The sequence below is a fragment of the Cricetulus griseus genome, chromosome 2 (assembly GCF_003668045.3).
Source record: "Cricetulus griseus strain 17A/GY chromosome 2, alternate assembly CriGri-PICRH-1.0, whole genome shotgun sequence".
Classification (NCBI taxonomy): domain Eukaryota; kingdom Metazoa; phylum Chordata; class Mammalia; order Rodentia; family Cricetidae; genus Cricetulus; species Cricetulus griseus.
The window spans coordinates 200,855,140-200,882,960 of record NC_048595.1 but is presented as its reverse complement, the minus strand read 5'-3'; the positions used below and the strand labels follow the sequence as shown (position 1 = coordinate 200,882,960).

Here is a 27,821-nt window from a genome sequence, read left to right as displayed (position 1 = left end):
AATTTCCTAGAAATATAAGCAACATGTTTTCTCTTATTCCAGACTTACTACAATGCTAAGCATCTGTTACTATTGGCTGTTTTCTGAAGGTTATTTTCTTCATAACCAAGGTGTTAGCAAAACCAAATGCAATGATGAGTTCAAAATGGAGCTTTAAATTTTTCATAAAGTAGTGAGAATTCAGGCTGGAGAGATGGCTCAGCCATTAAAGGCTAGGCTCACAACCAAAAAAAATTAGGGAAAACTCATTTCCATGTTAGTCTCTTCTCAACTTTTTTTTTTTTTTTTGATTTTTTTGACACAGGGTTTCTCTGTGTAGCCTTGGCTGTCTTGGAAGGAACTCACAGAGATCCACCTGCCTGTGCCTCCCAAGTGCTAGAAAAAAAAAAAAAAAAAAAAAAGGCATGTACCACCACCACCTTCTCAAGATTTTTTTTTTTTATGGCTTTTTTTTTTGTTTGTTTGTTTTTTTTTTTTTTTTTTTTTTTTTTTTTTTTGGTTTTTTGAGACAAGGTTTCTCTGTGGCTTTGGAGGCTGTCCTGGAGCTAGCTCTTTTAGACCAGGCCCACCTGTCTCTGCCTCCTGAGTGCTGGGATTAAAGGCGTGCACCACCACCACTGGAAAGATGGCTCGGATGTTAAGAGCACTTGTGTTGTTGCATTCACAGAGAACCTGAGGTTCAATTGCCTGCACCTCCATTGGTGGCTTACAACCATCCATAATTCCAGTTCTAGAGGATCCCATGACTGCTTTTTTTTTTTTTTTATGGACATTGGTGTGAGGGTTTCAGATCCCCTGGTACTTGAGTTATAGACAATTGTTAGCTGCTGTGTAAGTGCTGGGAGTTGAACCCTGGTCCTTTGGAAGAGCAGCCAGTGCTTTTAACTGCTGAGCGATCTCTCAAGCCCCCATGCCTGCTTTTGACCTCCTCAGGAACCAGGCATGCCAAGTGAGGAAAAGAGCACCTATACACAAAATAAATCTAAAAAAAGTTTTTACATTATTAAATTTAATTATACACTTTATTTGCAGTCAAGAGAAGAGAGCAGAAAGCAAGCTCTTGCAGCTAAAAGAGAGAAGAGAAAAGAAAAGAGAAAAAAGAAAAAAGAGGAACAGAAGAGGAAACAAGAAGATGAGGAGAACAAACCTAAAGAGAATTCAGAACAACCAGAGGGTGAAGATGAAGAAGAGAATGATGAAGATGGTAAAAAACAACTCATCAGAATTAAATATAAAATTATCCTTTGTTAGTTAGCATAGTAGATTAAACCTGTAATCCTACCACATAGGATGCTGAGACAGGAGAATTCAAGGTCAGACTAGGTTACATAAAAAGACCCTGTTTCTAAATACACAAATAAATAATAAATAAAACTTAAATTAACCTTTGGGAGGCACTCTTGTTAAGGGTTTCATTACTTTATCTGAAATTGATAGTTGGTTTTTATAGTAAATAATACTAAATGCTTTACAGTATAAATTAGTAAAGAAAACAGAAGATGAAAGCAAGCATGACTTAAAGAGGTGGGGTATAATTTAAGTTTGCCTGTAAAACACCTAGTAAATATTAAAGGGTACAGTAAAAGGTTTGCCAGTTTTCCTTCAGATTTTTCTCTACCTCTAACTTCCCTGATTAGAATAATTCCTTAGTAAATGCTTAGCTAAGGTTAAGGCTTAAAACCATGGAGGTTAGCTTTGACGGTTGGGGTGTTTAATTGTGTTTTACTTGAATTCTGGTTCCTCAGTACTATTCCAGATTTTTCCTAAATTCAAAGTATATTGTGGTTTTTGAATAGTTCATAGGACTTATATTATCAGTCTTAAAAATACTAATGGTAGGGCTGGAGAGATGGCTCAGTGGTTAAGAGTACTGGCTGTTCTCCCAGAGGACCCAAGTTCAATCCCCAACATGCACATGGCAGCTCACAACTGTCTGTAACTCCAGTTCCAGGGAATCTAACACCCTCACACGAACAGACAGACATACATGCAGACAAAACATCAAGGCACATTAAATAAATAAATCATTTAAAGAAAAAAAAGAATATTAATGCTCTATATATTCTATACCAACTTATACATCAGAATACTCTAACAACAATAAAGATTTCTTTCTTAGTGAAAAGGAAAATATAACCTAAAAGATTGATTTACTATGAATTATTGCATGTATTCTGTAACGATTTGTTTTGGGATCTTTGACTCTCATTGTGTTTTTTTTTTTTTTAATAATTTCAGTGGAACAAGAAATTCCCATAGAGCCTCCAAGTGCAACCACCACCACCACCATTGGAATCTCTGCTACATCTGCTACATTCACAAATGTGTTTGGGAAAAAAAGAGCCAATGTAGTGACAACCCCCAGTACCAACCGGAAACATAAGAAGAATAAGACAAAAGAATCTCCTCCCACTGCACATTTAATCTTACCTGAATCTCATATATCTTTAGCACAACAAAAAGCAGATAAAAATAAAATAAATGGAGAATCTAGAGGTGGTGGTACAGGTGGGAATAGTGATTCGGATAACTTAGATAGCACAGACTGCAACAGCGAGAGTAGTAGTGGTGGTAAAAGTCAAGAGTTAAATTTCACTGTGGATATGAATTCTACCAACGACAGAAGGGGCCCCTCAGTTCTCAGCTCTCAAGAAGAAAAGACAATTACTGCCACTTCCAAGAGTCAGACACGGTAACTTTTTCTATTTTGTTAACTCTATATTCACTGCTCTTATTTTATTCCTGGCATAAAATTTCACAGTATGTTATCTAAGTACAAGTTGTATTAAGAGTCTACAATTGGGGGCTGGAGAGAGGGCTCAGAGGTTAAGAGCACTGACTGCTCTTCCAGAGGTCCTGAATTCAATTCCCAGCAACCACATGGTGGTTCACAACCATCCGTTATGAGATCTGGTGCCCTCTTCTGGTGTGCAGATATACATGGGGGGAGAAGGTTGTATACATAATAAATAAATAAAATCTTAAAAAAAAAAAAAGAGTCTACAATATTATCTTGTCTCTAATATGCAGAACTAAAATTCATCTCTGTCCTCTTAATCATGCTCATTGTAAGATTCTTAGTCTGAAGTTTAAAAATATTACCATGCTTTGATTTAGTTAACTATGTTAATTTTATTGAATAGCCCATTTTGATACTAAAATAGATGATGGACTCTTATTTTGTTTTCTGTCTTGATTATTGGATGTACCATTTTTTAAGATTTATTTATTATGTATACAGTCTTGTGCCCTGCATGCCAGCAGAGGACACCAGATCTCATTCAAGGTGGTTGTGAGCCACCATGTGGTTGCTGGGAATTGAACTCAGGACCTCTGGAAGAACAGTCAGTGCTCTTAACCACTGAGACATCTCTCCAGCCCCCAAGTGTACCAAATTTAAGAGTGTTTCATTATAATTTTGTCTATGTAGTCTCTTGAATTTCTATCTTAAACTTTTGTTGAACTCTGTAATTTCCTTTTCTCAGCCTTGAAGGTGAAGCAAATTCTAATTCCTTATCAGCAAGCTACAAGTCATTGCCATTGAGCTCTCCAACCATGAAAATGAATCTCACTAGTCCTAAAAGGGGTCAAAAAAGAGAAGAAGGATGGAAAGAAGTTGTTAGAAGGTAAGCAGAATTAATCCCATCTGTTAGTTTGTTTGCTTCCTTGTTGGGGGTTCTACACCCCACACCCCACACCCCACACCCCACACCCCACACCCCACACCTAGACAGGGTCTCCTTAGGCAGCCCTGGCCTGCCTAGAACTCAGTCAGTAAACCAAGATGACCTTAAGTGTGTAGCATTCCTTGTTCTACTGCCTCCTAAGTGCTGGTATTATAGAAGTATGCCACTACAGTGACTTTTATTTTAACTTTGTTTTGATTTGTTTTTTATGAGTCTGATACAACCTAAGCCGACCTTAAATTTGATATACAGCCAGGGCTAACCTTAAATACTTAAACTACCTGCCTCTACTGCCCAAGTGCTAGGATTACAGGTGTATACCAACAAACACACCTGGCTTAAAATTCTCCATCTTTTATGATATGGTTACCTATTTAATAATTTGAATATAACCTTTATTACAAACTATAAAACCATTCTAAATCCAGAATATGCTTAAAAAAAAAAAAAAAGCAACAGGGGACTGGAGAGATATCCCAGAGGATCTGAGTTCAATTCCCAGCAACCACCTGGTGGCTCACAACCATCTATAATGAGATCTAATGCCCTCTTCTGGCCTGCAGTGCAGACATACATGTAGGCAGAAAACTGTACATAATAAATAAATAAATCTTTAAAAAAAAATAGAAGATACATGTGTGTGTATATATTTCATATGACATGATGAAGTAATGAATTGCATTTTATGTAGGCTAAATTTGAGACTTTTTAAAAATTGCTAAATATGAGCTGTTTATTGTTTGAAATTATAAACCATCATATATTACTCGGGATAGATTTTGTTTTGTTTTTGAGACAAGGTTTTACTATGTAGCTCTGGCTGGCCTGGACTAGCTTTGTAGACATGATTGGCCTTGCATCCACCTGCCTCTGCCTCCTAAGTGCTGAGATTACAGGTGTGTGTCACCACCACCACTCCTAGCCCAATATTGTATGCTTTTCATTTTTAATTTAGAAAGAAAAATTGTGTTAGTTGACTTGTAATGTTTTGAGCAGACTTGAATGCTTTTTTTTGTTTTCATTTATTTTTTGTTTGTTTGTTTGTTTGTTTGTTTGTTTATTGAGACAGAATCTCACTAAGTAGCCCTGGCTGTCCCAGAATTCACAATGTAGACCAAACTGGCCTTACACTCAAAAAGATCCCCCTGCCTCTGCTTCCTGGGTACTGGGGTTAAAGGCATGCACCACCATGCCCCATTTAGGATTTTTGTTTTAAATGGCAACCTAACTTTTAATCTAATTTTCCTCAACTAAATTCAATATAATAGTTTCTAAAATAATTAAGAACCAGTTGGTGGTGGTGTACACCTTTAATCCCAGCTCGGGAGGCAGACGCAGGTGGATCTCTATGAGTTCCAGGACAGCCAGGGCTGTTACACAGAGAAACCCTGTCTTGAAACTCCCCCCCAAAATTTAATTAAGGTTCTATAAAATGGAATTCTATAAAATTCCATCAGCATACTTAGACAACCCAACTTTTTATCCCAATATTTATTATTTATTTAGAGAAATTTGATTTGGGGGCTGAGAGATGGCCCAACAGTTAAGAGCACTGGCTACTCTTCCAGAAGATCCTGGTTCAATTTCGCAGCACGCACATGACAGGTCACAACTGTCTGTAACTCTAGTTCCCCGGGGTCTGACACCTTCACACTAATGTGCATAAAATAAAGTTAAAATAAAGAACAAGAAAGTTAGGATGGGGCTCCCTAGGTGAGGGAGACTGTCTTTGTTTAAAAAGGAAGGAAGGAAGGAAGGAAGGAAGGAAGGAAGGAAGGAAGGAAGGAAGGAAGGAAGGAAGGAAGGAAGGAAGGAAGGAAATTTGATTTCAAAAGTGTTAGTATTCAGGCATCTGTACTGACCTGTTGTTGGGGTTCTGACGATATGCCCTCAGCTGCAGCCACTAAAAAAACACCATCTGCACATTTACTATATTCCCCTTTAATTGGGCCCTGCCCACATCCTCCTCTCTCTCTTTCTCTCCCTCTCTCTGTCTGTGTCTTTCTGTCTCTGACCTCTCTCCCACTGTCCTTGTCCCCTGAGGCCACCCTCCCTTTCCCTTTTTATAATTCTTTTCCCTTAATAAAAACTCCGTCCCATGGTGTCTTTCTCTCTCAAGCTGCTTTTTAAAAATTACAACAATAAGCTCATGGGCAGCCTTCATTTTATAGGTCAAAGAAATTATCTGTTCCAGCCTCAGTGGTGTCCAGAATAATGGGAAGAGGAGGATGCAACATTACAGCAATTCAAGATGTTACTGGTGCCCATATTGATGTGGATAAACAAAAAGATAAGAATGGAGAGAGAATGATTACAATAAGGTATCTGTAAAAAAATAAAAAACATATATATTGCTAGTTCTGAGTCAAAATTTTATAAGAAGCATACTTTTATTAGATAGGAATTTTATTTGAGAGTTGGGATATAGTTCACTGGTAAATTGCTTGCCTAGCATATTAAGCCCTGGGGTCAACAACAGGAGAAAAATTGATTCATAAGATTGTCTAGGGGAGAAAACAAGATCAAAATGTATTGTGTGAAAAACATTTTTCTACTATAAAAAAAGATTACTTAAGGTGTGTTGTTGTTGTTTATATTGTTGGCCTTATTTCATTTGTTCTCCAGGGGTGGTACAGAATCAACAAGATATGCAGTTCAGCTTATCAATGCACTTATTCAAGATCCTGCAAAGGAACTAGAAGACTTGATTCCTAAAAACCATATCAGGACACCTGCAAGTACCAAGACCATTCATACAAACTTCTCATCTGGAGTAGGCACCGCAGCAACTTCCAGCAAGAATGCATTTCCCTTAGGTGCTCCAGCTCTTGTAACATCACAGGCAACAACATTATCTACCTTCCAGCCCACTAATAAACTTAGTAAGAATGTGCCAACAAATGTACGATCTCCTTTCCCAGTTTCTCTTCCCTTAGCTTATCCTCATCCTCATTTTGCTTTGCTGGCTGCTCAGACTATGCAACAGATTCGGCATCCTCGCTTACCCATGGCACAGTTTGGAGGAACCTTCTCACCTTCACCTAACACTTGGGGACCATTCCCAGTGAGACCTGTGAATCCTGGCAATGCAAATAGTTCGCCAAAGCATAATAATACAGCCCGTCTACCTAACCAAAATGGACCTGTTTTACCATCAGAATCTCCTGGACTAGCTACCGCCAGTTGTCCTATCACTGTCTCTTCTGTGGTTGCTGCCAATCAGCAACTATGTATGACTAATACTCGGACTCCTTCATCAGTGAGAAAGCAGTTGTTTGCTTGTGTGCCTAAGACCAGTCCTCCAGCAACAGTGATTTCCTCTGTGACAAGCACTAGTAGTTCCTTGCCTTCTGTTTCTTGCACATCTACCACTACTGGACAAGTTACCACCACCTTTATATCTGCAACTAATCCTCAAGTACAACTTTCTTCACAAAAGATAGAGTCTTTCTCTGCTGTACCACCTCCCAAAGAGAAAGCGTCCACACAGGACCAGCCCTTGACAAACCTATGTACACCATCTCCAACTGCAAACAATTGTAATAGCTCTACCAGCAACACCTCAGGACCTCCAGACACTCACCCATCCAGTAGTCCTACTCCTCCCTCCAATAATACACAAGAAGAGGGACAGCCATCCAATGTGTCTGATTTAAATCCTATGTCAATGCCTTTTGCCTCTAACTCAGAACCTGCTCCATTGACGTTACCGTCACCTAGATTGGTCACTGCTGATAATCAGGACACTGGTAATTTACCTCAGTTAGCTGTACCAACACCTCGAGTTTCTCATCGAATGCAGCCTAGAGGTTCTTTTTACTCAGTGGTACCAAATGCAACTATACACCAGGATCCCCAGTCAATCTTTGTTACCAATCCTGTTCCTTTAACACCACCACAAGGCCCACCAGCTGCAGTGCAGCTTTCCTCAGCTGTAAACATGATGAATGGGTCTCAGATGCACATAAATCCAGCAAATAAGTCTTTGCAACCTACGTTTGGCCCAGCCACACTTTTTAATCACTTCAGCAGTCTTTTTGATAGCAGTCAGGTGCCAGCTAACCAAGGGTGGGGAGATGGTCCACTGCCCTCAAGAGTTGCTGCAGATGCTTCTTTCACTGTTCAGTCAGCTTTCCTGAGTAACTCTGTACTCGGACACTTGGAAAATGTGCACCCTGATAACTCCAAGGCACCTGGCTTCAGACCACCTTCCCAGAGAGTTTCTACCAGTCCAGTTGGTAAGTCATTAAGTATTATTGTAGCTAAATGTGAGACTGTTACAACTCACCTTCTAAGCTAGTAGGCACTTATTTTGCACCTAATATTATATAACCTTAAAGAAATAATGCCTTTTAGTTAATGCTGCTTAAAGGGGCCTCCCAAAATTGCTGTATGTAAATCACATAAAATAAGCTATTTCAGCCGGGCATTGGTGGTTTACGCCTTTAATCCCAGCACTTGGGAGGCAGAGGCAGGTGGATCTCTGAGTTCAGGGCTAGCCTGGTCTACAGAGCGAGTGCCAGGACAGGCTCCAAAGCTACACAGAGAAACCCTGTCTCGAGGGAAATTTTAAAAAAAGCTATTTCATGCTTTTTCTCTATTTCTGTATTTAACAGTAAGGAGAAGTTGATGTCAATTATGTTAGTAAAAAGGATTCATGGACTTCAAGGATTCCAAATTGATAGACTTTCTAAAATCATAGTGTTATTTGTTTTTCTGATTGAAAACATTGGCACTTCACACTGTTTAGATACTGTTCCATCATTCATATTACTTTATATTATATTAATGGTGCTTGACATCTCTTACATCAGCTGCAACTACTGGGAGAGAGTCTGGTCATGTGCTGACTCTTAATAGATTATTTTGTTGGAGACAAGGTCTCAATTCTGTAACCACACTGGCCTTAAACTCATAGGAGTGTTCCTATATCAGCCAGAGACTTCTGGGATCACAGGCATGAACTACCATATCTGGCTTTTACTTCTTGATTTAGAAATTAGATGCTACTATGGTTGGAGAAGGGGCAACCATCAGAGGGGTAAGCATAGTATCCAGTTATATACCCACTGGTGAGCCCACCAGGTTCAGATAGTTCCAAACTCAGGGTCACACAGATTGCCCTAGTAAAATTTTATAGGACACTAAATAAAACCTAATGAATATGGAAAAGAGATTTGTATGGAAGAAGTGGAGTTGACTAGGATAGGAGTGAAATAAGTGATAAGAAATAAGGTAGTTCCAGTCACAGGGAAGAATAATCAGAATGCATTATATACATGTGTGAAATTGTCAAAGGAAAAAATAACAATTAGCTGCTCATACAGTATAAGAAAGATATTGATGGATTGGAAGCCAGTTTTGACTTGTAGATATTTGAAAGAGGAAATCAGTCTAATCTGCACTATACTGAAAAATGAGAAATTCTTGTATGTCTGGAATTATTTTAAAACTTAAGGTTAAAAAAAAAAGATAACATCCTTTGAGAGTTAGGTATAGTAGCATACACCTGTAATTGCAACACTTAGGAGACTGAGGTAGTACAATCACAAGTTAGGGGCCAACCTGAACTACATAACAAGATCCTGTCTCAAATGAAAATGTGGGTACTAGAGAGAGCAGTTAAAAGCACTTAGCTGCTCTTACAGAGAACCCAGGTTCAGTTCCTACCACCCACAGCAGCTAAGAACTGTCTATAACTCCAGTCCCAGGGCATCTGACACCCTTTTCTGGCCTTCATAGGCACCAAGCATGTACATGGTACACAGACATACATGCAAATAGAACACCCATACACGTAAATAAATAAAATTAATTTAAGAAATAAAATAAAAATATCTCTCTCTCTCTCTCTCTCTCTCTCTCTCTCTCTCTCTCTCTCTCTCTCTCTCTCTCTCTCACACACACACACACACACACACACACACACACACACACACACACTAAAGTTTGCTGGCCAGCAACCCTTTGGGACCCTCCTGATTCTGCCTCCCCAATGCTGGGGTTACATGTCCATACTACTGAGCCTGGGTACTTGGGATCAAATTTAGGTTCTTTTGATTATAAAGCAATTGCTTTACCATCTGAGCCATTTCTCCACCCCCATTTTCATACTTTTTAAATAGATATGTGTATTACATACTAAGTCTATTTTCCTTAATGATGGGGAAATTGATTCTTTAAAAGTATCTTCTTGGCCGGGCATTGGTGGCACACACCTTTAATCCCAGCACTCGGGAAGCAGAGACAGGTGGATCTCTGTGAGTTCGAGGCCAGCCTGGTCTACAGAGTGAGTGCCAGGATAGGCTCCAAAGCTACACAGAGAAACCCTGTCTCAGAAAAAAAAAAAAATCTTCTTAAGATAATTTTTGATAATTTTTTTGTGTTGATAATTACTTTTTTGCCTGGGTATGGTGGCATATGTCTATAAGTGTAACACCTGGGAGGCAGAAACAGAGTTCAAGGTCGCTCTGGTGAGGTTCTAGGTTTGATTCCATAGTGGCTCACAATCATCTGTGACTCCAGTTTTAAAGGATTCAACATTTCCTCCTCCTTTTTTCAGAGTCTCACACCTATAACTCCAGCTGGTCTGGAAATCACATAGAGCCTCTCTAGTGCGCCACCAAACCCTGACCTCTTGAGGGCACCAGCATGCATGTGGTGTACATATATACATGCAGACAAAACATTTATACTCAAAAGTAAAATAAACTTAAAAAAATAAAGTAGCCAAAGCAATACAAAGAAACCCTGTCTTGAAAAAACCAAAAATAAAATAGCCAGACAGTGATGACCCTTGCCTTTAATCCCAGCACTCGGGAGGCAGAGGCAGGTGGATCTCTGTGAGTTCGAGACCAGCCTGGTCTACAAGAGCTAGTTCCAGGACAGCCAGGACTAAATAGAGAAATCCTGTTCCAGAATGCATAAGTAAATAAATAACTTAAGAACAAAAACTACTTGTTCTGGATTGGAAATTAGTACCTACCTGTAATCTTTTTCTAGAACTTTGTCTCATTGATTTCACTAGAGAAATCAATGAAATTTATTGATTAAATTAAAGAAAGTGCTAAATTCAAATTCATACAAACTAATAAAAGCTATGATATGGCTTATAGTTTTTGTTTATGAGAATACTGAAATTAATGTTATTTTGAGTTTTTTTTCTTTGTGTATAAAAGAAACATTGGTAAATTTTGTTGTTCATCTTCATTGGAAATTACTGTAGTTTTGTAAATAATTAGCTATACTTGAAGATTTTCCTCAAAAGAAAATGCAGACATTATTGGGCAAGTACCACTTAGAAATACACAGTATGATTTTACTTCATGTCCCATTCAGTAACAAAAACTTGAAGTTTTTGTTGTTGTTGTTGTTTTGGTTTTTGGTTTTTCGAGACAGGGTTTCTCTGTAGCTTTGGAGCCTATCCTGGCACTCACTCTGTAGACCAGGCTGGCCTCCAACTCACAGAGATCCTCCTGCCTCTGTTTCCTGAGTGCCGGGATTAAAGGTATGCACTACCACCTCCCAGTGCTTGAAGATTTATTTAGAACATTGCTTCAAATGAACTTCCATTTCAAAACATTGGGCTCAATTTCCTATAGTTAGCGTTATTGGGTGATATTCTTCTGATTATAAAAGATTGGGTTTGGCAATATAGTATCATATATATGAGGGGTTTTTTGATTTATGAAAAAAAAGCATATGCTTCTTTATCTTGGAGAAAAAAAATAAACCTTCAGCTTTCCATTTTAAAACCTCAGCTAATTGGATGTCTTGAACCTGTTTTATTTCAGGGTTGCCATCCATTGATCCATCAGGTAGCTCCCCATCTGCTGCTGCTCCTCTGACAAGTTTCTCTGGCATACCAGGAACAAGGGTTTTCCTGCAAGGGCCAGCACCTGTCGGAACTCCTAGTTTCAACAGACAACATTTTTCTCCCCATCCTTGGACAAGCACCTCAAACACATGTAGGAATCCTTAAGAAACTCTTTCCAAAGAATCTTGAATAAGCTATTAAACCATTTCTTTCTGGGTACATTTTGTTTTAGTAAAATAAGCAATTTGCAGATACTTGAGGTTTGTATGTAATCAAACTAAAAATGTTTCCATCGAGCTGGGTGGTGATGGCGCACGCCTTTAATCCCAGCACTCGGGAGATAGAGGCAGGCGGATCTCTGTGAGATTGACACCAGCCTGGTCTACAAGATCTAGCTCCAGGACAGGCTCCAAAGCCACAGAAAAACCCTGTCTGGAAAAGCCAAAAAAAAAAAAAAAAAAAAAGTTTCCATTAGAACTTTGAATCAAGAATCAGTAATACCGTACCCATAGTAGTTTACAAAAGGCCCTTTGAAGGAAGGCAGTGTTGTGAAATTACTCTACCTCTGAAAAGAAGCTAATTTGTAGGTGGTTCTTCTGACATGGTTTCATACTTATTTTTGCATTTTGTGGATGTCTTGTTACCTTTTATATATATACCTTTTACTTATTTCAGTATTTAGAATGTAAATTATTTGTTATCACATAAGATATAGCATTCTTTCCCACTGCCTTGTTCTGGGAATAGAGCTCTGGACCTTGCATATAACTAGGCAAGTTCTTTACCACTACTATGCTACAGCTACAGCTACAGCTACAGCTCTTGGTTGTTTTCCGGGGTGGGGGGTTATTTGTTTGTTTTAACATAGTCCATATTGGCTTTTTATTTTCTTGGTTTTTTGAGATAAAGTTTCTCTATGTAACCCTGGCTGTCCTGGAACTTAGTATTTAGACCAGACTGATCTCAAACTCACAAAGATCTGCCTGCCTCAGTCTCCAGAGTACCGTGATTTAAGCTGTGCACAGAACACCTGATCCATATTTTTCAATAAAGAAAACTACACATACTACCTAAGTTCATTGAACAATCAAAGTTATCACTTGAATTCTAGAGTGATTTTAGCATTTATCTTCTTTTCCTTATGGAAAAGGGGGGGTAATATAGAAATGGTAGAGAATTAACAAATATTCAGATATTTTCTAGACAGTAATCTAAGTAGTCTCTAAATACACTGCCTTTGTAAATGTAAGATGTAATTATGTTTTCAGATGATTACTTAATATAATCGTAAATTCTTTTCTAGCTTTGTCCAATTCAATTTGGAAAAAGCCTTACCAAGCACTCTATACTTAGCTTCAGGCAGGAGTCTAAACATGGTTATAAAAATATTTTCATTTGAATTATCCTTTTAAATGAACTTTCCTTTACAGAACCTATGTTGTTGCAATAGATCTTTACAAGGTTTCTCATATTCCTTTAGTTTTTATATGTAATAAAACAATAGAGAAATATTTTGCCACCAGGTGACTCTCCTATTCCATCTGTTTCTTCGGGATCATCTTCACCTCTTTCAGCCACTTCTGCACCACAAACATTGGGCCAACAACCAAAAGGAAACAGTGCCAGTCAGGATCGAAAGATACCTCCTCCTATTGGAACAGAGAGGCTGGCCAGAATTCGGCAGGGAGGATCTGTTGCACAAGCGCCTGTGGGGACCAGTTTTGTTGCTCCTGTTGGACACAGTGGGATCTGGTCATTTGGTGTCAATGCTATGTCAGGTATAGTTACCTTACCCTCTCTCTGCCAAGACATTTTGAATAAGTTATGAGAGTTTGCCATTAAAGCTTAATTCATCCAGGCAATGGTGGCGAATGCCTTTAATCCCAGCACTTGGGTGGATCTCAGTTAATTCAAGGCTAGCCTGATCCACAAAGCAAGTTCCAGGACACAGAGAAGCCCTGTCTCGAAAAAAACTAAACCAAACAGACAAACAAAAGCAATTTAATTTCCTAGGGGTAGGGGAAGAGGGGCTAGAGAGAAGACTGTGGTAAACAGCACTTGTTGCTCTTGCAGAGGACCTAGGTTCAGTTCTAAGCACCCAAATGGCAGTTCACAGCTGCCTATACCTTGTTCCAGGGCATCTGATACCTCTTCAGACCTCTATGGGCTCCTGCATGTAGGTGGTACACACACATACACTCAGGCATGCATATAGACACAAATTTTTTTCTCCATAAAACTGAATTCCTAAGCTTGTGTGTATTGATACATACCTGTAATTCCATCACTCCAGAGCCTTAGACATGAGAATCACCATTCCCAGATCAGCGTGAGTTACACAGGGAGTTCAGGGTCCAGTCTGAGCCGTTGCACAGTGAGGCCTTCTCTTAACAAAACCAGAGAGTGCTGATATAGCCCTAAAATAGACCACTCACTCACCTTGCATACTCAAAGCTATGGATTGGCTTTCTAATACTACACAGAAGCAAAATGTTTTAGTTTCTAATGGGCACACAGTCACAACATTAAGAAGAAAAATCCTTAGTTTCTATATTTAACATTCAATTTTAATTTTCTTTTTTTGTTGTTGTGTTTTGGTTTTTTTCTTTTCAAGACAGGGTTTCTTTGTACAGCCCTAGCTGTTCTGGAACTTGCTCTGTAGACCAGGCTAGCCTTGAACTCACTGAGATCTGTCTCGCTCTGCCTAACAAGTGCTGGGATTAAAGGCATGTACCACCACCGCCCAGTTTATCTGAGCAAAAACTAAGCACTATTTTTAATTCTTTTTTTCCAGAAGGTTTATCAGGTTGGTCACAATCTATGATAGGGAACCATCCAATGCATCAACAATTATCAGACCCAAGCACATTCTCCCAGCATCAACCAATGGAGAGAGATGATTCTGGAATGGTAGCTCCCTCTAACATTTTTCACCAGCCTATGGTAAGTGGCTTTGTGGGTTTTTCTAAAGTGAGTTGACATGCATTGTTGCCAGCCACTGTAGTCCCTTATTAAGGAATAGTTTGTGTGGAAATCACCCTTTTGCTTCTGTGACTGTCAGATCTTTTGTTCAGTTTTAAGAATGGGTACTGTTATCTTCCAGTAATTTGCCCTCAGTTGTCCTGACTCATTTTTGTTGTTGTTGTTGTTGTTTAGTTTTTTGTTTTGTTTTATTTTGTTTTTTAAAGACCAGAGAGATTTGATTGAATTTTGCTTTGCTTTCTGTGCCACACATTTGAGGGAGGTCCCAACCCACTAAAGAATTGGCTATCAGATTCAGTACTCTTTTTGTGCTCTTAGGGTTTCCTAGCTGTCATATAGCCAGATTATAGCTGTAAATGCCTATACAAAATTACGCTTATCTTTTTTTGAGATAGTGTCATACCATGTAGCCCTGGGTGGCCTGAATAAAGAGTATAAAGAGATGCCGGGCGTTGGTGGCTCACGCCTTTAATCCCAGCACTCGGGAGGCAGAGGCAGGCAGTTCGAGACCAGCCTGGTCTAGGTTTCAGCTGGTATTAATGGAATCATCTGTTATTGCATGATGAAGACTTCTCTTTGTGCTGTTTCAGGGGCTGCCGATTTCCATGTATGGTGGCACCATCATACCCTCTCATCCTCAGCTTGCTGATGTTCCAGGGGGCCCACTGTTCAATGGACTTCACAACCCAGATCCTGCTTGGAATCCTATGATAAAAGTTATCCAGAATTCAACTGAATGCACTGATGCCCAGCAGGTAAAACTGGCTTAAAGCTCTTCCAATTTGCAGATTTGCCATGTGACTCTGAATTTGATGGGAAATGTAAGTCTGAGTAATGACTGTTAATCTGAATTAAGTTTTTTCATTATCAAGATGATGCTACTAAACATTTTATTTCTTATATGTGTATTCTTCCTAGGCAGAAACAGTGCATTGCCATTGAATTTATATATTCATTTCACAAATATGTAAAGATTCCTAATTAGAAATTCCAATTTTTCCTCCCCCTTTTCAGATTTGGCCTGGCACGTGGGCACCTCATATTGGAAACATGCATCTCAAATATGTCAACTAAGTTAGAAGGTCTTTACTCTTTAGCCTTGTTTGGGAAACCTATGACTTTGGAAGAACTCTGGGGTTTTTGTTTTTTTGTTTTTTTTTTCTTGTTTTGTTTTTTTAATGTGCCTAACTAAAATATTTTCTGAGACTTTAGCAGTGGAAATTTGATTGCCCATTGTGTAAGAGCAAATTGATTTCCTATCCACCTGAGTATGTTCTTTGGTTAGTTTAGCCATTTTTGACTTGAGATAAGATGAACCTAGTGCTTTTGGCTAAACATACTGAATGCTACTTGTATGCAGAAGAGAATTAGATGATTACATGTTTCAACTTTTTAGGGTGGTAAATACATGTATAATTGTTTACATACTTAAAAGAAAAATATGAGTAAATTTTCTTGTCATATAGCGGCTCTACTTAATGTAGCCTGTATTAATGTGAAATATTTACCAGAATATTCAATAAAAAAAAATGAACGGTGTTTAGAAGTGGGGTGTGATCCTTTCAGTGGTCATGAAGATTCCAGCCAATCCACAGTCAAACTAAAGTAGATTGCTAATGCTGTATTTATTTGTAACGTGCTTTTCACATTTAACACTGTAGAGTCTATTCTTGAACAGCCATAAAAAGTGCTGCTAAAGCTTGTTAGATATTCTCCTGTCTCCCACCTCATTAAATATGAGGATGGTCAAGCCCTTACAGTTGGTCTTAGGTGACTTTAGCGAATAGGCCACTTGGTAAGTTTTGCTCTTTATTGGATCATGACTCTGTCAGTAAGGACCTTAGGCTTTACATTGAACAGATTTAGGGATACCTAGATCATTCACTTTGGGTTCCTTTTGTGCTTCTTGGCTTTTGAGTCGGGACATAAAAAGTGGGTGGAGGGGTGACTTCTGTTAATCAGTTATATTGATGAATAGCTGAGTAATATTTATAAATAGGTGACTGTGTTCAGTTCCATGACTTCAAAGATGAGAGGCCTGTATGCTAAACAAATTAATCACAAAAACACTGGAATAGGTTGGCCAAACTATACACTGTGCCAAGAATCTGATACAACAGAGAAAAGAAACTCTCCTATTGAAACGTATCATCAGTTGTGTTTTAATGTAGTTCAATATCCCAGCTTTATAAATAGTATTTAAAAGAAAACAGTATTTTGGGCACTGAGAGAAAGCAAAAGAGAAATGCGCGTACACACACACATACAAGCAACAACTAAGAGCTGAGAATCATATAAGCAGCACTTTCCTATTCTAAAAGCAATTAAGAATTCTTAATAATCTTTGCCTGGGTCCTAAGCCAGAAATATCCTATTAGTTCCGTGTAAGATGTAACTTGGTTCTTTGGTCTTCCATACTATTTTACATGAGAAAGCTTCCTTAAGCTCATTTCTTATTTTCTATTTTTGATGAAATTGGGAAGTTTAACTGGTGGGAAGTTTACTGCCTTTATAGTGATCATATCAAATCTTCTTGAGAGGCCATCTCATTCTAAGGCAGAATAATCGCTTAGATACCTACATATCTTACTGTTTCCTCCTATTGATAAACAGAAATAATCACTTAAAATTAGTGAAATGAATGAAGCTACTCTTGATGAAATAGAGATAGGTAATCTTAACTAAATTATTCAGTAGAACAAAACGGTGAGTTTCATTCTACATTAATTTTCTGTATAGTATTTGAATGATCTGGAGGAATCCTTAAATCTATTTCTAAACCTGGAATACAACAGAAGAAATTCTGTCTCAGGTCAGAAACTAGAATCCATAAAGAAAAAGGAAGGAGAAACCCCTAGCGAATGAGGAAGAAAGAGGAGTTGTACAGTAGGAGCTCTGGGGAGACCCTCCTCCCTTTCCTTTCATCAGCATCACCTTCCTTTCTATTTGGATCTTGGTAGCCTAATCCCAGCCCTATTTTACCTGCTATAATCTCTTCTTCCTCTTCCTGCCTCTTCCTGCCATTACTTTACTGCTATTTTACCAACTTGAACATTGGATAAAACCTAGCTCAGGTAAGAACTTGATTATTTTCAAGACATACAAGGGATGGAGGGAGGCAGTCTGGGTACAGTGGAGTGAGAGTCAAAGGACTAAATCCTATTTTCATTTCTGTCACTTACAACTCTGTAACTTTAGGTAAGTCATCTCATTTTTCTGGGCTTCACATTCCCCATCTGAACATGACATCAGTCTTCAATTAACCCAGTGGAGTCTTGTAGTTATAACATAAGATGTTCTTCTTTTTCTTGTCAGTGAAATTGGGAATACTGGAAACAAATGTTTTACAGTTCTGAGGTTTGGTTCTGATAATTGGAATTAAAAGCCTTCTAGTCTAGAAACCAATATTGATTTGGAAATTAGTGGAAGCAGAAAAAAAAAATGTTATGCAACCATAGAGAGCCCTTAAGTTTTAAAGAAATATCCTGCTAAGTAAGGCACATGTCAAACCCCATGAGAATAGCTCTTCCAAGGAATAAAACTGTATCTTCAAGGTTTCTGGATCCACCTCTTTCAAGTAGTGTTCAGTATAATAAAATTGTGATGTTTTAGAACCCTTTAAAACTGTTGTGGCTACAGTGTGCTGACTTGCCCTTTTATAGGCCAGTGTGCTTTCTTCAGTCCCTGCTCTCAAGGGGGAAATTCCATCACCTCAGCTAACCAGACCAAAGAAGAGAATTGGACAGCCAATACTAGCCTCTTCTAACCAGAGGTAAGAAATCTTAAAATTAAGCCTTATGGTTTCTGTTCCTCCTTCCGACTATAACACTACTGAACAAGAGATCTGTCTTTGGTTTTGAGTTAGCTTGTGCAAAGGGAAGAACTGGGCATGAGTTTCAAGCCAAACAGAGAGTCCAGCATAGTTTTGCACCTGTGCACTTTACAAAGTGGAAGTAGGAGGATTGGGATTTTATGCCAGCCTCAGATCCATGAAATGCTTATTTCAATACCACCTACAATTCCCCAACAAATGGAACTTTCAGGCACAGGCCACTATATGCCTGGCTTTATGACCTTTATTGGATGTGGTATTAACACACTTAAAATTTTGATACTTTAAAAACTACCTTTTCACATTCATTTCCTAAACTAGACAGTGAAGGTGAAAGACCTAGCCTGTGGTCAATTGCCAAATCACTGGGGTAAACAGAAAATGCAACATCATCACAGCCCTCACCCCGGGACAGGTCCTCTAGGAAGACAGGACCAGCTGTACTGTTTGGTAGAAATACTTCTTGCTAGTCACAGAACAAGATGTTCAGAAGCTGTTTTCCTACAGGTTTGTTTGCCTCTTCTGGGTTTACAATGTGGTCCAAAGGTCTTCAACACTAGGAAAGAGCCATGTATAACAAGTCCTACCTTTGACAGAAGGATCATTTGAGCCTAGGAGCTCAATACCAATCTGAACAAAATAGGAAGTCCTCCATATCAAAATGATAATAGTGGACATGAGCCTAGGCTTCAAGACCTAAATTAGAGGACAAGATCATGAACACATTACCTGATTTCAAACCTGTCTGTGAATATTTTTCACTTACATGGGCGATCCAGCTGTCTCTGCCTCCCCAGTGCTGGGAGAAAAGGTGTGTGCCGCCAAACCCAGCTTGTTTTGCTTTATTTTGGTGGTACTACTGGGAATTCAAAATATTTGCTTAAGTGGTAGAGGCCTGGTATTTGCCTTATAGTTTAATTGTTGTTTTTGTTTCTGTACCAAATGGTAATTAGTGTTAATTCTGTGACATAAACTTCTGGTGCTTTATCCAGGTTTATAGGAGAAATTCAAAGAAGGAAGATAACACTTCATATGTACCTTTCTTGAAAATCTCTAGAATTTGTTTGGGTTTTGTTTTCATTTTGGCAGTGCTGGGGATCAAACCCAGGACCTCAGGCATGGTACATAAAGCACTCTACCAGCTGGGCTCCATCTTCAGCCCCTATAATTTTGTGTTGTCTCACTATGTAGATCAGGGTGGCCTCAAACTTGAGGATCTGCCTGCTTCTGCCTTCCCAGTGCTAGGACTAAAGAGTATGCCACCACATACCGCCAGACCCTTTAGTTCTATTTCTGTTTTGTTTTGTTTTCTCAGTCTGTTTTGGTGAGTCATTTTCATAATTAAATATTAGTGTACTAAATCTCTTCTTGCATTGCATCTTCTCAGATGATAGCACCCCATACTCTTGTATTTCATTTCATTTATATCTGAATAAGTAGTTTTCCCCTTGAACTTCTGACCAGTTATAACTCTTTGTAGTGCTCTATCTTGTTACTCTTGTTACTCGTTATTCATTGCTTAACATAAGATATGCCCCTTATTGTTTCCCCTTTTACAGTACCAAGATTGCCAAACAAGGAGATTGAGAGTTACCCTAGTCAATCTCCATTTTCCTTAGTTTGCCCTTGATCAGATCGATTCACCTTCCACCTTCAATTTTTTATTACATTTGTTGTGGGGGAGGGGTATGTCACCATACCTGTGTTAGAGGACTGCTTGTAGGAATTATTTCTTTTATTCCACTTCATGAAGTCCCAGAGATGGAGCTTAGATCAGGCTTGACAACAAGTGCCTTAATCTGCTGAGCCATTTCACTCCCCCCCCCCTACTTTGTCCTTCTGTGTATCTGAATTTCATCCATTTTTTGGTCTCCATTGCCACTGCTCAATGGACTCATCTTTAGTATCACCATCCTCTTTACTCCATGCCCCCAGTATTAACTATCAGGCTACTTTTTCACTTTGCCTAAACGTGAAATTGTTACAGTTATCTACAGTCTGCTGAGACTTGCAACACTTTGTATGAGACTCCAATGCCTTTTGGGGGATAATAAAATATATGTACACCTGCTACCTGGAATGTGATTCTGAAAACCTACAGCTTCTGCTGTTAATACAGGAATTGTCATATCAAGCTCAGCCAGGCATAGTGGTGCATGCCTTCAAGCAACACTCAGAGGCAAAGGCAGGCAGATCTCTGAGTTGAAAGCCAGCCTGGTCTACATACCAGCTTGAACTACACAGTAAGATACTATCTAAACAATAATAACCTAAAAAAAAAAAAAAAAAAAAGCTCACTCTTTAAGGTGAGCCTATCTTTGATGTTCCTTTCCAGAGAGCTAACAGCCAAACCTTCCTCATAATTATCTGTGTCCATCAAAGGGCAGGCTTCTGCATTCTTGATGTCTTGACTACAGCCTTCCCTGCCCCCATTCCCTAGTTTACTGCACTGAGTAGACCTGGTGTCACACTGAAAAAGCCTCTGACTTCCTGCTATGCTCAAAGGGCAGGCCATCAAGACACTTTAACCAAGTATAGCAATTTGCTACCAGGGGCACTACAAAGCTGGGCTGAAGGACCCAAAGTCTAGTCATAGTCACTTGGGTGGGATCCTATCTTCTCCTACAAGATCTGTGGGCATGTTTTCATCATAAAACATAGTTAATAAGTGCATTACTATCTGAAACTGTTGAAAGAAATGGGCACAGCCATAACTCTCAACATCCAGGAGTAACTAGCAAATAAACTTCTCAACATCTGTCAAGTCAGAGCAGATCCTCAGTGTTTCTGGGCGAGTGGGCGGAACCCTCAGTTTGAGTGACTAGCCAATGGCCCACCCCCGGGTGTGACGTATCCTAGTGTTGTTGCCTGCTGCCCCACGTGGTCAACTGAGACTGCCTACGCTTTCAAGGCACCCGCTATTTTTCTTCCTGCAGTTCGCTATGTCCACGTCCACGAGTTGCCCTATTCCGGGGTGCCGAGACCAGGTCTCAGATGGCTACAGCACCACACCGGGGGGCACACTATATGCCACCACCCCGGGAGGTCAGCAGGCAGGGGTTTGTGCTCTGCGGGACGTATGGGGGTGGGGTGGGGTGGACCTTGGAATTGCTTCTGCGGGCTTCTCTCCAAGTTGTAGCATTTAGAGACTATTTGAAACTGTTTTACAAAAAAAGGAATGTAACATTGCTTTACAATTGGCTTCCTGGTGGTTCTGGGCAGTGATTCACTATGCCCCATACTAATAATGCTGCTACCCTTTAAACAGTTCATGTTGTAGTGATCCTTAACTATAAAATTACTTTCACTGCTACTTCATAACTTGTCATTTTGCTACTGTTATGGCTCATAATGTAAGCATCTGTGTTTTCCTATGGTCTTAGGCGATCCAACAGAAAGCCAAGTATTATGTAGTGGTGCAGCACTGGGTCATAAGCTGCTGGGCTGGCAAATAAACAGGTTTCCTGCTGTGTGGAATTAAAGGGAACAGCAAGAATAGGGCAGGGCTCTTTGAGGACACTGGCCATGTGCCCGTATCTGAAACTAGCCCTAAAGGACTTGGGGGGGGGGTGCATGTTTTCCAAGGATTGCAACTCTCCCTTCCAAGAGGTATGAGAGCCCAAGAGGCTACACTGGTGAGAGGCTGGGCAGTTAGGTCTCACTACACCAAAGCAACAACTGTGAACTATAGACTAACAGCCTGAAGTACCTCAGTTTAAAGTGTGGTGTTCCTTCTCAAGAAGACCACCACTATCCTAGCCCAGAGCACCTATTTAGACTAGCTACAGTGTTCAACTTGCCTTAATGTTGCTTAGGCTGCTTGGGCGTGTCTTTTGTGGTGTGACCTGCCAGCTGAATCCTAGCTGGGCAGTAATGTGTTCAAATTCCTGTTTCTTAACTTCGGTCCTTACTCCTTCACAGGCACCAGGATCATCTACGACCGAAAGTTCCTGCTGCAGTGCAAGAACTCACCCATTGCCCGGACACCTCCCTGTTGCCTCCCTCAGATTCCCGGGGTCACAACTCGCCCAACAGTCCCACCCTCCAAGCTGGAGTTGCTGAAGGAACAGAAGCAGACAGAGGAAGAGATAACAGGTAAGAAAGTAGGGCTAGCCATTGTGAGGTAAAGTTGGGGTTCCACTCCAAGGAGTTCCTGTAGTAAGTGGGCTTACAAACACTTGAGACAAGTTAACTGCTCTTTTGACTTCTCTCCCCAGATGACGAACAATTTGAAATGGACATGTAATACAATGGAAGATGACCTGTGTGGAGTTACAGAAGGATCCCTTATGCCACTGTTGCCACCACCTCTTCTAGGGTATCCAAGGGCCAGCTGGCCTCATCTAATCTGGAAGAGTGAATTGTTGGTTCTGGACTTCCTTTAGTTCTGAGGCAGCTGGACCAGGGATAGCAGTGGGCACTTGCCAAGCCCTTAGCTTTCTCTGGTCTATACATGTTCCTCCCAAAACCCTGGCCCTCCCCTCAGGGCTGGCACTGGGGAACAGAGTATGTCACCTTCTGGCTGCTTAGTAAACATTCAACAAAATGCCTTGGCTCCAGTGTTCTCCTCAGTGTTCAACTCAGCCACACAGCTGAGGGACCCAGCAGCCCCGATTAAAAGGCCCTAAGTCTGTTCCCCTGCACTGGCCCACTTCCTGCAGCAATTAGGGCTTGAGGCAAGCTATGAGAGAAGGCTGCTGGGGTTGCCAGGCCATAAACAGCAACAGCATGAGCCTTGCCAAGGGTTGGCTGTTCCTGTCTTTCCAGGAAGCAAGGTCCCCCATCCCCAACCATTCATAAAGTGGACTCCTGGAAGAGATGCTGTTTCAGCTGACAGACGCCCCCAGTGTCTCCCCTGCCTTTTCTGCTTCCTATCTAAGTACCAATCCCCAGTTGAATCCTGGAAACCTGGTGTCTCTCTTCTCAGCATAACCACCAGTACGTTTTCTGGTTCCAGCTATTTCTTCTTTTTTAAAAAAGGTTAGAAACGATTGGTAGGAGGAGGCAGGGGAGATAGCTCAGGAGTTAAGAGCACTGGTTGCTCTTCCAGAGGTCTTGAGTTCAAGTCCCAGCAACTAAAAGTGCCTCACAACCTTACAATGAGATTTGATGTCCTCTTTGCCTGGGTACAGGCAAACATGCAGACAGAGCACTCACATAAGTAAATCTTTTTGAAAGAGGAAGACTGGCCTGGCAGAGGTGGCGCACACCTTTTACCCCAGCACTTAGAAGGCAGAGGCAGGCAGAACTCTTGAGTTCAAGGGCAGCCTGGTTTGCAGAGCAAGTTCAGGACAGTCAGGGCTACAAAATGAGGTAACAACCTTGCTTGATAAATCAGATAATCTTAACCTCAAATATCAGTAATCTAATCTTTGTTGTTGAAACATCATCTTAACATAGCTTAAGGCCTCAAACTCACTATGTAATTCATGATATCCTTGAACTCCTCTTCCTGCCTCCATGTCTCAAATGTTAGGACCATAGGTGTATGCTACTACATCCAACAGAAATGTTGAAATCCAGTCTTTTTGCCTTTAGTTTAAATAGCAGAAATCTCAATCACTGACTCTAGTAATAATACACCAAAGACACAGCAAAAGGAATGGTCTCTTCTGACAGGAAAATTTCTAGCTCTTTAAATCTATTCTCAGGCTGAAATGAAATTAACCAACAACAAAGAATGTGCTTTTCAGTCTAATTTTGAGAAAAGCAGGTAGCAATATGGCTATGCCCATCAAGGTCCTTCTTGATGAATGGCACAAGGAGTCATTGATATTCATGGAGCAGGGAAGCTGACACCAGAAAGAAGCAGCATCAGAATGGCTCATCTTTCCTACCCACTCCCCACCATTGAGATGTTTATTGAAATGTACATATTATGAGTAACAAGTGATCTTGCAGTGGCCCAGGTAGGATCTTTGGTCAGGCCCAACAGGATCAATAGTCTCCCTGGTGGTAATGGGAGCCAAGTGAGGAAAGGCCTTCCATACCAAAGCATAGAAGATCATTTGAGTGAGTCCAGGGAGACCCCAGGATTATGAAGACTATGGAAGCCCAGTACTGTCTGGTTCTCAGGTGTCACTGTAGATTTCTCTTCTTTGGCCTCCTCTGAAGACAGACTCCTCTTTTCTGCAATTAATCTTTTAACTCCCACCATCCACTGACTGACCTCAGTAACATGGTCAACCATAAGTGAGCGGTGAATGTCATCTGCTGCATCCCAGTGGTGGTGTAAAAGTTCTGAGGAGAAACAGGGCTTGAGCAAACAAATGGCAGTGTGAGTCATGTCTGCCATTCCTCCCTCCCCAGTCAGTGAAAACCTCTTCATCTGTCAGTTCAGCCATCAGTGGCAGGATAAAGGAACCCACCCATACCTTGCACTAGTAGCGCCATCCTCTTCTTTACAGGTATTGACAGCTTCCCTCCAGCCCACTGTTCCTGAAGCAGTGCCAAGCGGCGGCTGATATCATCATATACCTGTTTCTGAGACAGAAACCCGTCCAACTCAGGGCTACCAGTATGAGCTTTCTCAAACTCAATTTTGACTCTTGGTCATTAGAGTTCATATCCTACCCAAAGGCTAGAGTGTTGTTCACACACACACACACACACATACACACGCACGCACGCACGCACGCACACGCGATGGCTATGATGAAATCTATGGATCTCCTCCAATGTCAAAAGACACACATGACAAGAATTTTAAATTTTCAGTGCCTTCTCAGCTCCTCAGAGGATTTTTTTTTTTTTTAAGATTTTTATTTATTATGTATACAGTATTCTGGCTGCATGTATGCCTGCAGGCCAGAAGAGGACACCAAATCTCATTATAGATGGTTGTGAGCCACAATGTGGTTGCTGGGAATTGAACTGAAGGATCTCTAGAAGAGGAGCCAGTGCTCTTAACCTCTGAGCCATCTCTCCAGCCTCCAGAGACTCATCTTAATGTTACTGTTCAAATAAGGAAAACCTGGCCAAAAGTGGGACTACCGTGCTGTGTCATCCCCTTTCTTCAATCCTTTGCATCCAGAGAACTGAAGATAACTTCATACAAAGCTTGTCTCTCTCTCCCATACCGAGTACACTCTGAATGGCCTCAATTTACAAAAATAAATAAGCTTATAATTCACTAATGGGAGTTCAATACAATTCATTCCGACAAATCCTCTTACTGACTGGTCCTTAAAAGTCCTGAGAATCCCTCACATCAGTGTCCGTTTTCCTGGAAAGACTGAGAGATTCCTTAAGGCCCATCAGAAGCTCTGTCTTTAAGAACCATACTTGATTGGATAGAAGTCCTTTCCATGCCTTAAAGTGCCAGAACCTACCTTTGTGTGGCCACGGCAATCCTCCAATGCCTGTTCCAGAGGTCTCAGCACATCTTCCATCAGAGCCTCAGACTCAGGGACTGGGGAACTTGGGGGCTCCACACCAGTAGCAGGACAAGTTCCCATAGGTGGAGGCCTGGAAGCCTTACTTGAAGGAGGTGGATGACCCACTGAAGGTGGTCCAGAAGTTTCTGAAGTTGGGGCTGAAATATTCAAACTGGATCAAGCAACAAGGCTTAGTACCCTCCACTGAGTATTTTATTCCCATCTCCCCATTTCTCTTTTACTTTGTTCACAATATTTCATCAACTACAAAGTCTGGTCACAGCTCCTCAATTCTAGCTCAACTCTTGCTTCCTACTGCCCCATTTCATTGGTTAAACCAAAACATGTAGGAAACCAGACTCAGTTTCTCTACAAGAACAACAAGTACTCTTAACCACTGAGCCATTTCTCCAGTCCCCCATTAGAATGTAACCCTTTTCATGGACAGATTTTAAGGGGTACAGAAAACTGCATTTCTCTACTCTTCAAAAAATAAGCATTTTCATATCTCTAAACTTCACGTTCTGTAAATACTTTCTTTTTTATTTTTGGTTATGCCTCTTACTTCACTGATAAAGTCATCAAATGAGATTTTTTGCTGTTGTTGTTTGAGATAGGGCTTCACTCTAGCCCAGAGTGGCTTCAAACTTCTGGCACTCTTCCTGCCTCAGCTTTTTGACTACTGAGACCACAGGCATACACTACCATGCCCAGCTCAGGAACTCTCTCTTTTAATCTACCTGCCACCCATTGTGGCCACATTCCTTCCTCAGAAGGTGCTTGCTCCTATTAAAAGGACATCTCTTAGGGCTGGAAAAATGGCTCAACGATTAAAAAGGCATCTCTCTACTCATATTTCGCAGTCCAGACCTATGTCTTTTGGCCTTCCTCCTATGATTATTTCTTTTCTCCCTTATGATCAGTTCTTGGCTTTTGCTCTTTCATCCCATGAATGTACAAATGGGCTGTACTATTTACTATCAAAACCCCTTCACTTTATTTTTTTAGACAAGGTCTGAAAAATCCACACCCTCTCCACAGGGGATGATCAAGTTCACTACATCAAATCAAATATAGCACCCCACCTCCAATCCTATATCTTCCAACATTTAACTAAAAAAAAGGTCTTTTGAAGCACTCCGGTTTCTGAACCAGGCAAAGTTGTTCTCATCTCAGAGAATTTGCACTTACCTGTTCCTTGTGCTTAAAATGCTTTTGCATCTTTTAGTGCCTCTTAGTCACATTTCCATGTTACTTAAATAGCGCCCCCAGACACCTTAGTTACTTGGAAACTAAGAACTGTTCTCTCCAGATTCCCTACCAACTCAAACCGTTCCTGGGTCTTGTTTGACAAGTGCTCAGTAAATACCAATTAAACGAGTAAGTAACATAAAGTCTGAGATGCTTATAACACAAAGACCATAGGATCCTGGGAAGAGATCTAGGCAGGAAACATTTGGAAACAGTCTGAATGAGCATAATCCTTTTGTCCAACACACCATTTACTGACCAGGAATGCAGAAAGAACGGGCTCGAAAAGCGCCTGCGCTGAGCCTTACTGGATTCCAACCCCTCTCCTAATCGAGTCCTTGGAAGAGGAAAACAGGCTGATGGGACAGGTTTATCCCAGACTATCTCTCCGTACAGGATTCCGCCCACGGCCCTTACTCACCTCTAGGGGATCCATCCTGCGGGGCCGCGACCCTCTTAGTAAGGGGTGTGCGTTTGGGTCCACCAGTCTGAGTCTGCAGCCCATAAGAGAACTGCGGAGGGTCGTTCCAGCCGCGTTCTTTGTTGCCTGCGAAGGCAAGGAAGTGTGTGAAACGAGACCGGGAACCCAACCGAAGTTACTCTGGGGTCTGGGGTGGAGGGGAGTCAGAGTTCCCCCAACCGCCCACCCGCAGCGCTCACCCGGCTTCACATAGAGCTCCGCCATCTCCACTTCCGCACCGCCAGCGGGGCAGCGCGTCATTTCCGGGGCGGTAGCTCACTCACTCAGTCCAGCTGCCTGGTGGTATAGGAGGAGCTGCCCAGAGAGCCAGGCACCAATTCTTTAGGGACAACTGGCTAATAATCTGGAGGCCTTGTCACGCGGCACCAAACAGGTAGGTTTTTCTAATGTCTCCTAG

The 27,821-nt window shown here is 40.8% G+C and overlaps 2 protein-coding genes across 11 annotated transcripts in view; one reads left to right on the top strand and one right to left on the bottom strand.

Annotated features, from left to right (window-relative positions):
- Positions 1 to 22,865, top strand: part of LOC100756474 (ankyrin repeat and KH domain-containing protein 1) — a 115,046-nt gene extending 92,181 nt beyond the window's left edge. For 4 of the 9 annotated variants that reach the window (XM_027400792.2, XM_027400786.2, XM_027400791.2 and 1 more), the window contains 12 exons: positions 1,033 to 1,204; positions 2,239 to 2,692; positions 3,486 to 3,626; positions 5,858 to 6,007; positions 6,312 to 7,924; positions 11,480 to 11,653; positions 13,026 to 13,280; positions 14,297 to 14,445; positions 15,075 to 15,239; positions 18,147 to 18,256; positions 22,238 to 22,411; positions 22,534 to 22,865. In XM_027400792.2, coding sequence (XP_027256593.1) covers positions 1,033 to 1,204; positions 2,239 to 2,692; positions 3,486 to 3,626; positions 5,858 to 6,007; positions 6,312 to 7,924; positions 11,480 to 11,653; positions 13,026 to 13,280; positions 14,297 to 14,445; positions 15,075 to 15,239; positions 18,147 to 18,256; positions 22,238 to 22,411; positions 22,534 to 22,537 — 3,561 coding nt within the window. In that variant the 3' untranslated portion in view covers positions 22,538 to 22,865. Of the gene's footprint in view, positions 1 to 1,032; positions 1,205 to 2,238; positions 2,693 to 3,485; positions 3,627 to 5,857; positions 6,008 to 6,311; positions 7,925 to 11,479; positions 11,654 to 13,025; positions 13,281 to 14,296; positions 14,446 to 15,074; positions 15,240 to 15,498; positions 16,380 to 18,146; positions 18,257 to 22,237; positions 22,412 to 22,533 lie in introns of those variants that run through there. The other 5 variants (XM_027400787.2, XM_027400785.2, XM_027400788.2 and 2 more) reach the window with 5 other exon arrangements.
- Positions 22,866 to 24,091: 1,226 nt separating this feature from the next.
- Sra1 (steroid receptor RNA activator 1) lies at positions 24,092 to 27,745 on the bottom strand. 2 transcript variants are annotated; one of them, XM_027400799.2, is made up of 5 exons: positions 27,604 to 27,745; positions 27,365 to 27,490; positions 25,648 to 25,850; positions 24,691 to 24,799; positions 24,092 to 24,556 (listed from the first exon to the last, which is right to left on the bottom strand). In XM_027400799.2, the coding sequence occupies exons 1-5, from the start codon at positions 27,662 to 27,664 to the stop codon at positions 24,321 to 24,323; spliced, it is 735 nt and encodes a 244-aa protein (XP_027256600.1). In that variant the 5' UTR covers positions 27,665 to 27,745; the 3' UTR covers positions 24,092 to 24,320. The 2 variants fall into 2 exon arrangements, with proteins under 2 accessions (XP_027256600.1, XP_027256601.1); XM_027400800.2 differs by having other exon boundaries at positions 24,794 to 24,799.
- Between the last annotated feature and the right edge of the window lie 76 nt (positions 27,746 to 27,821).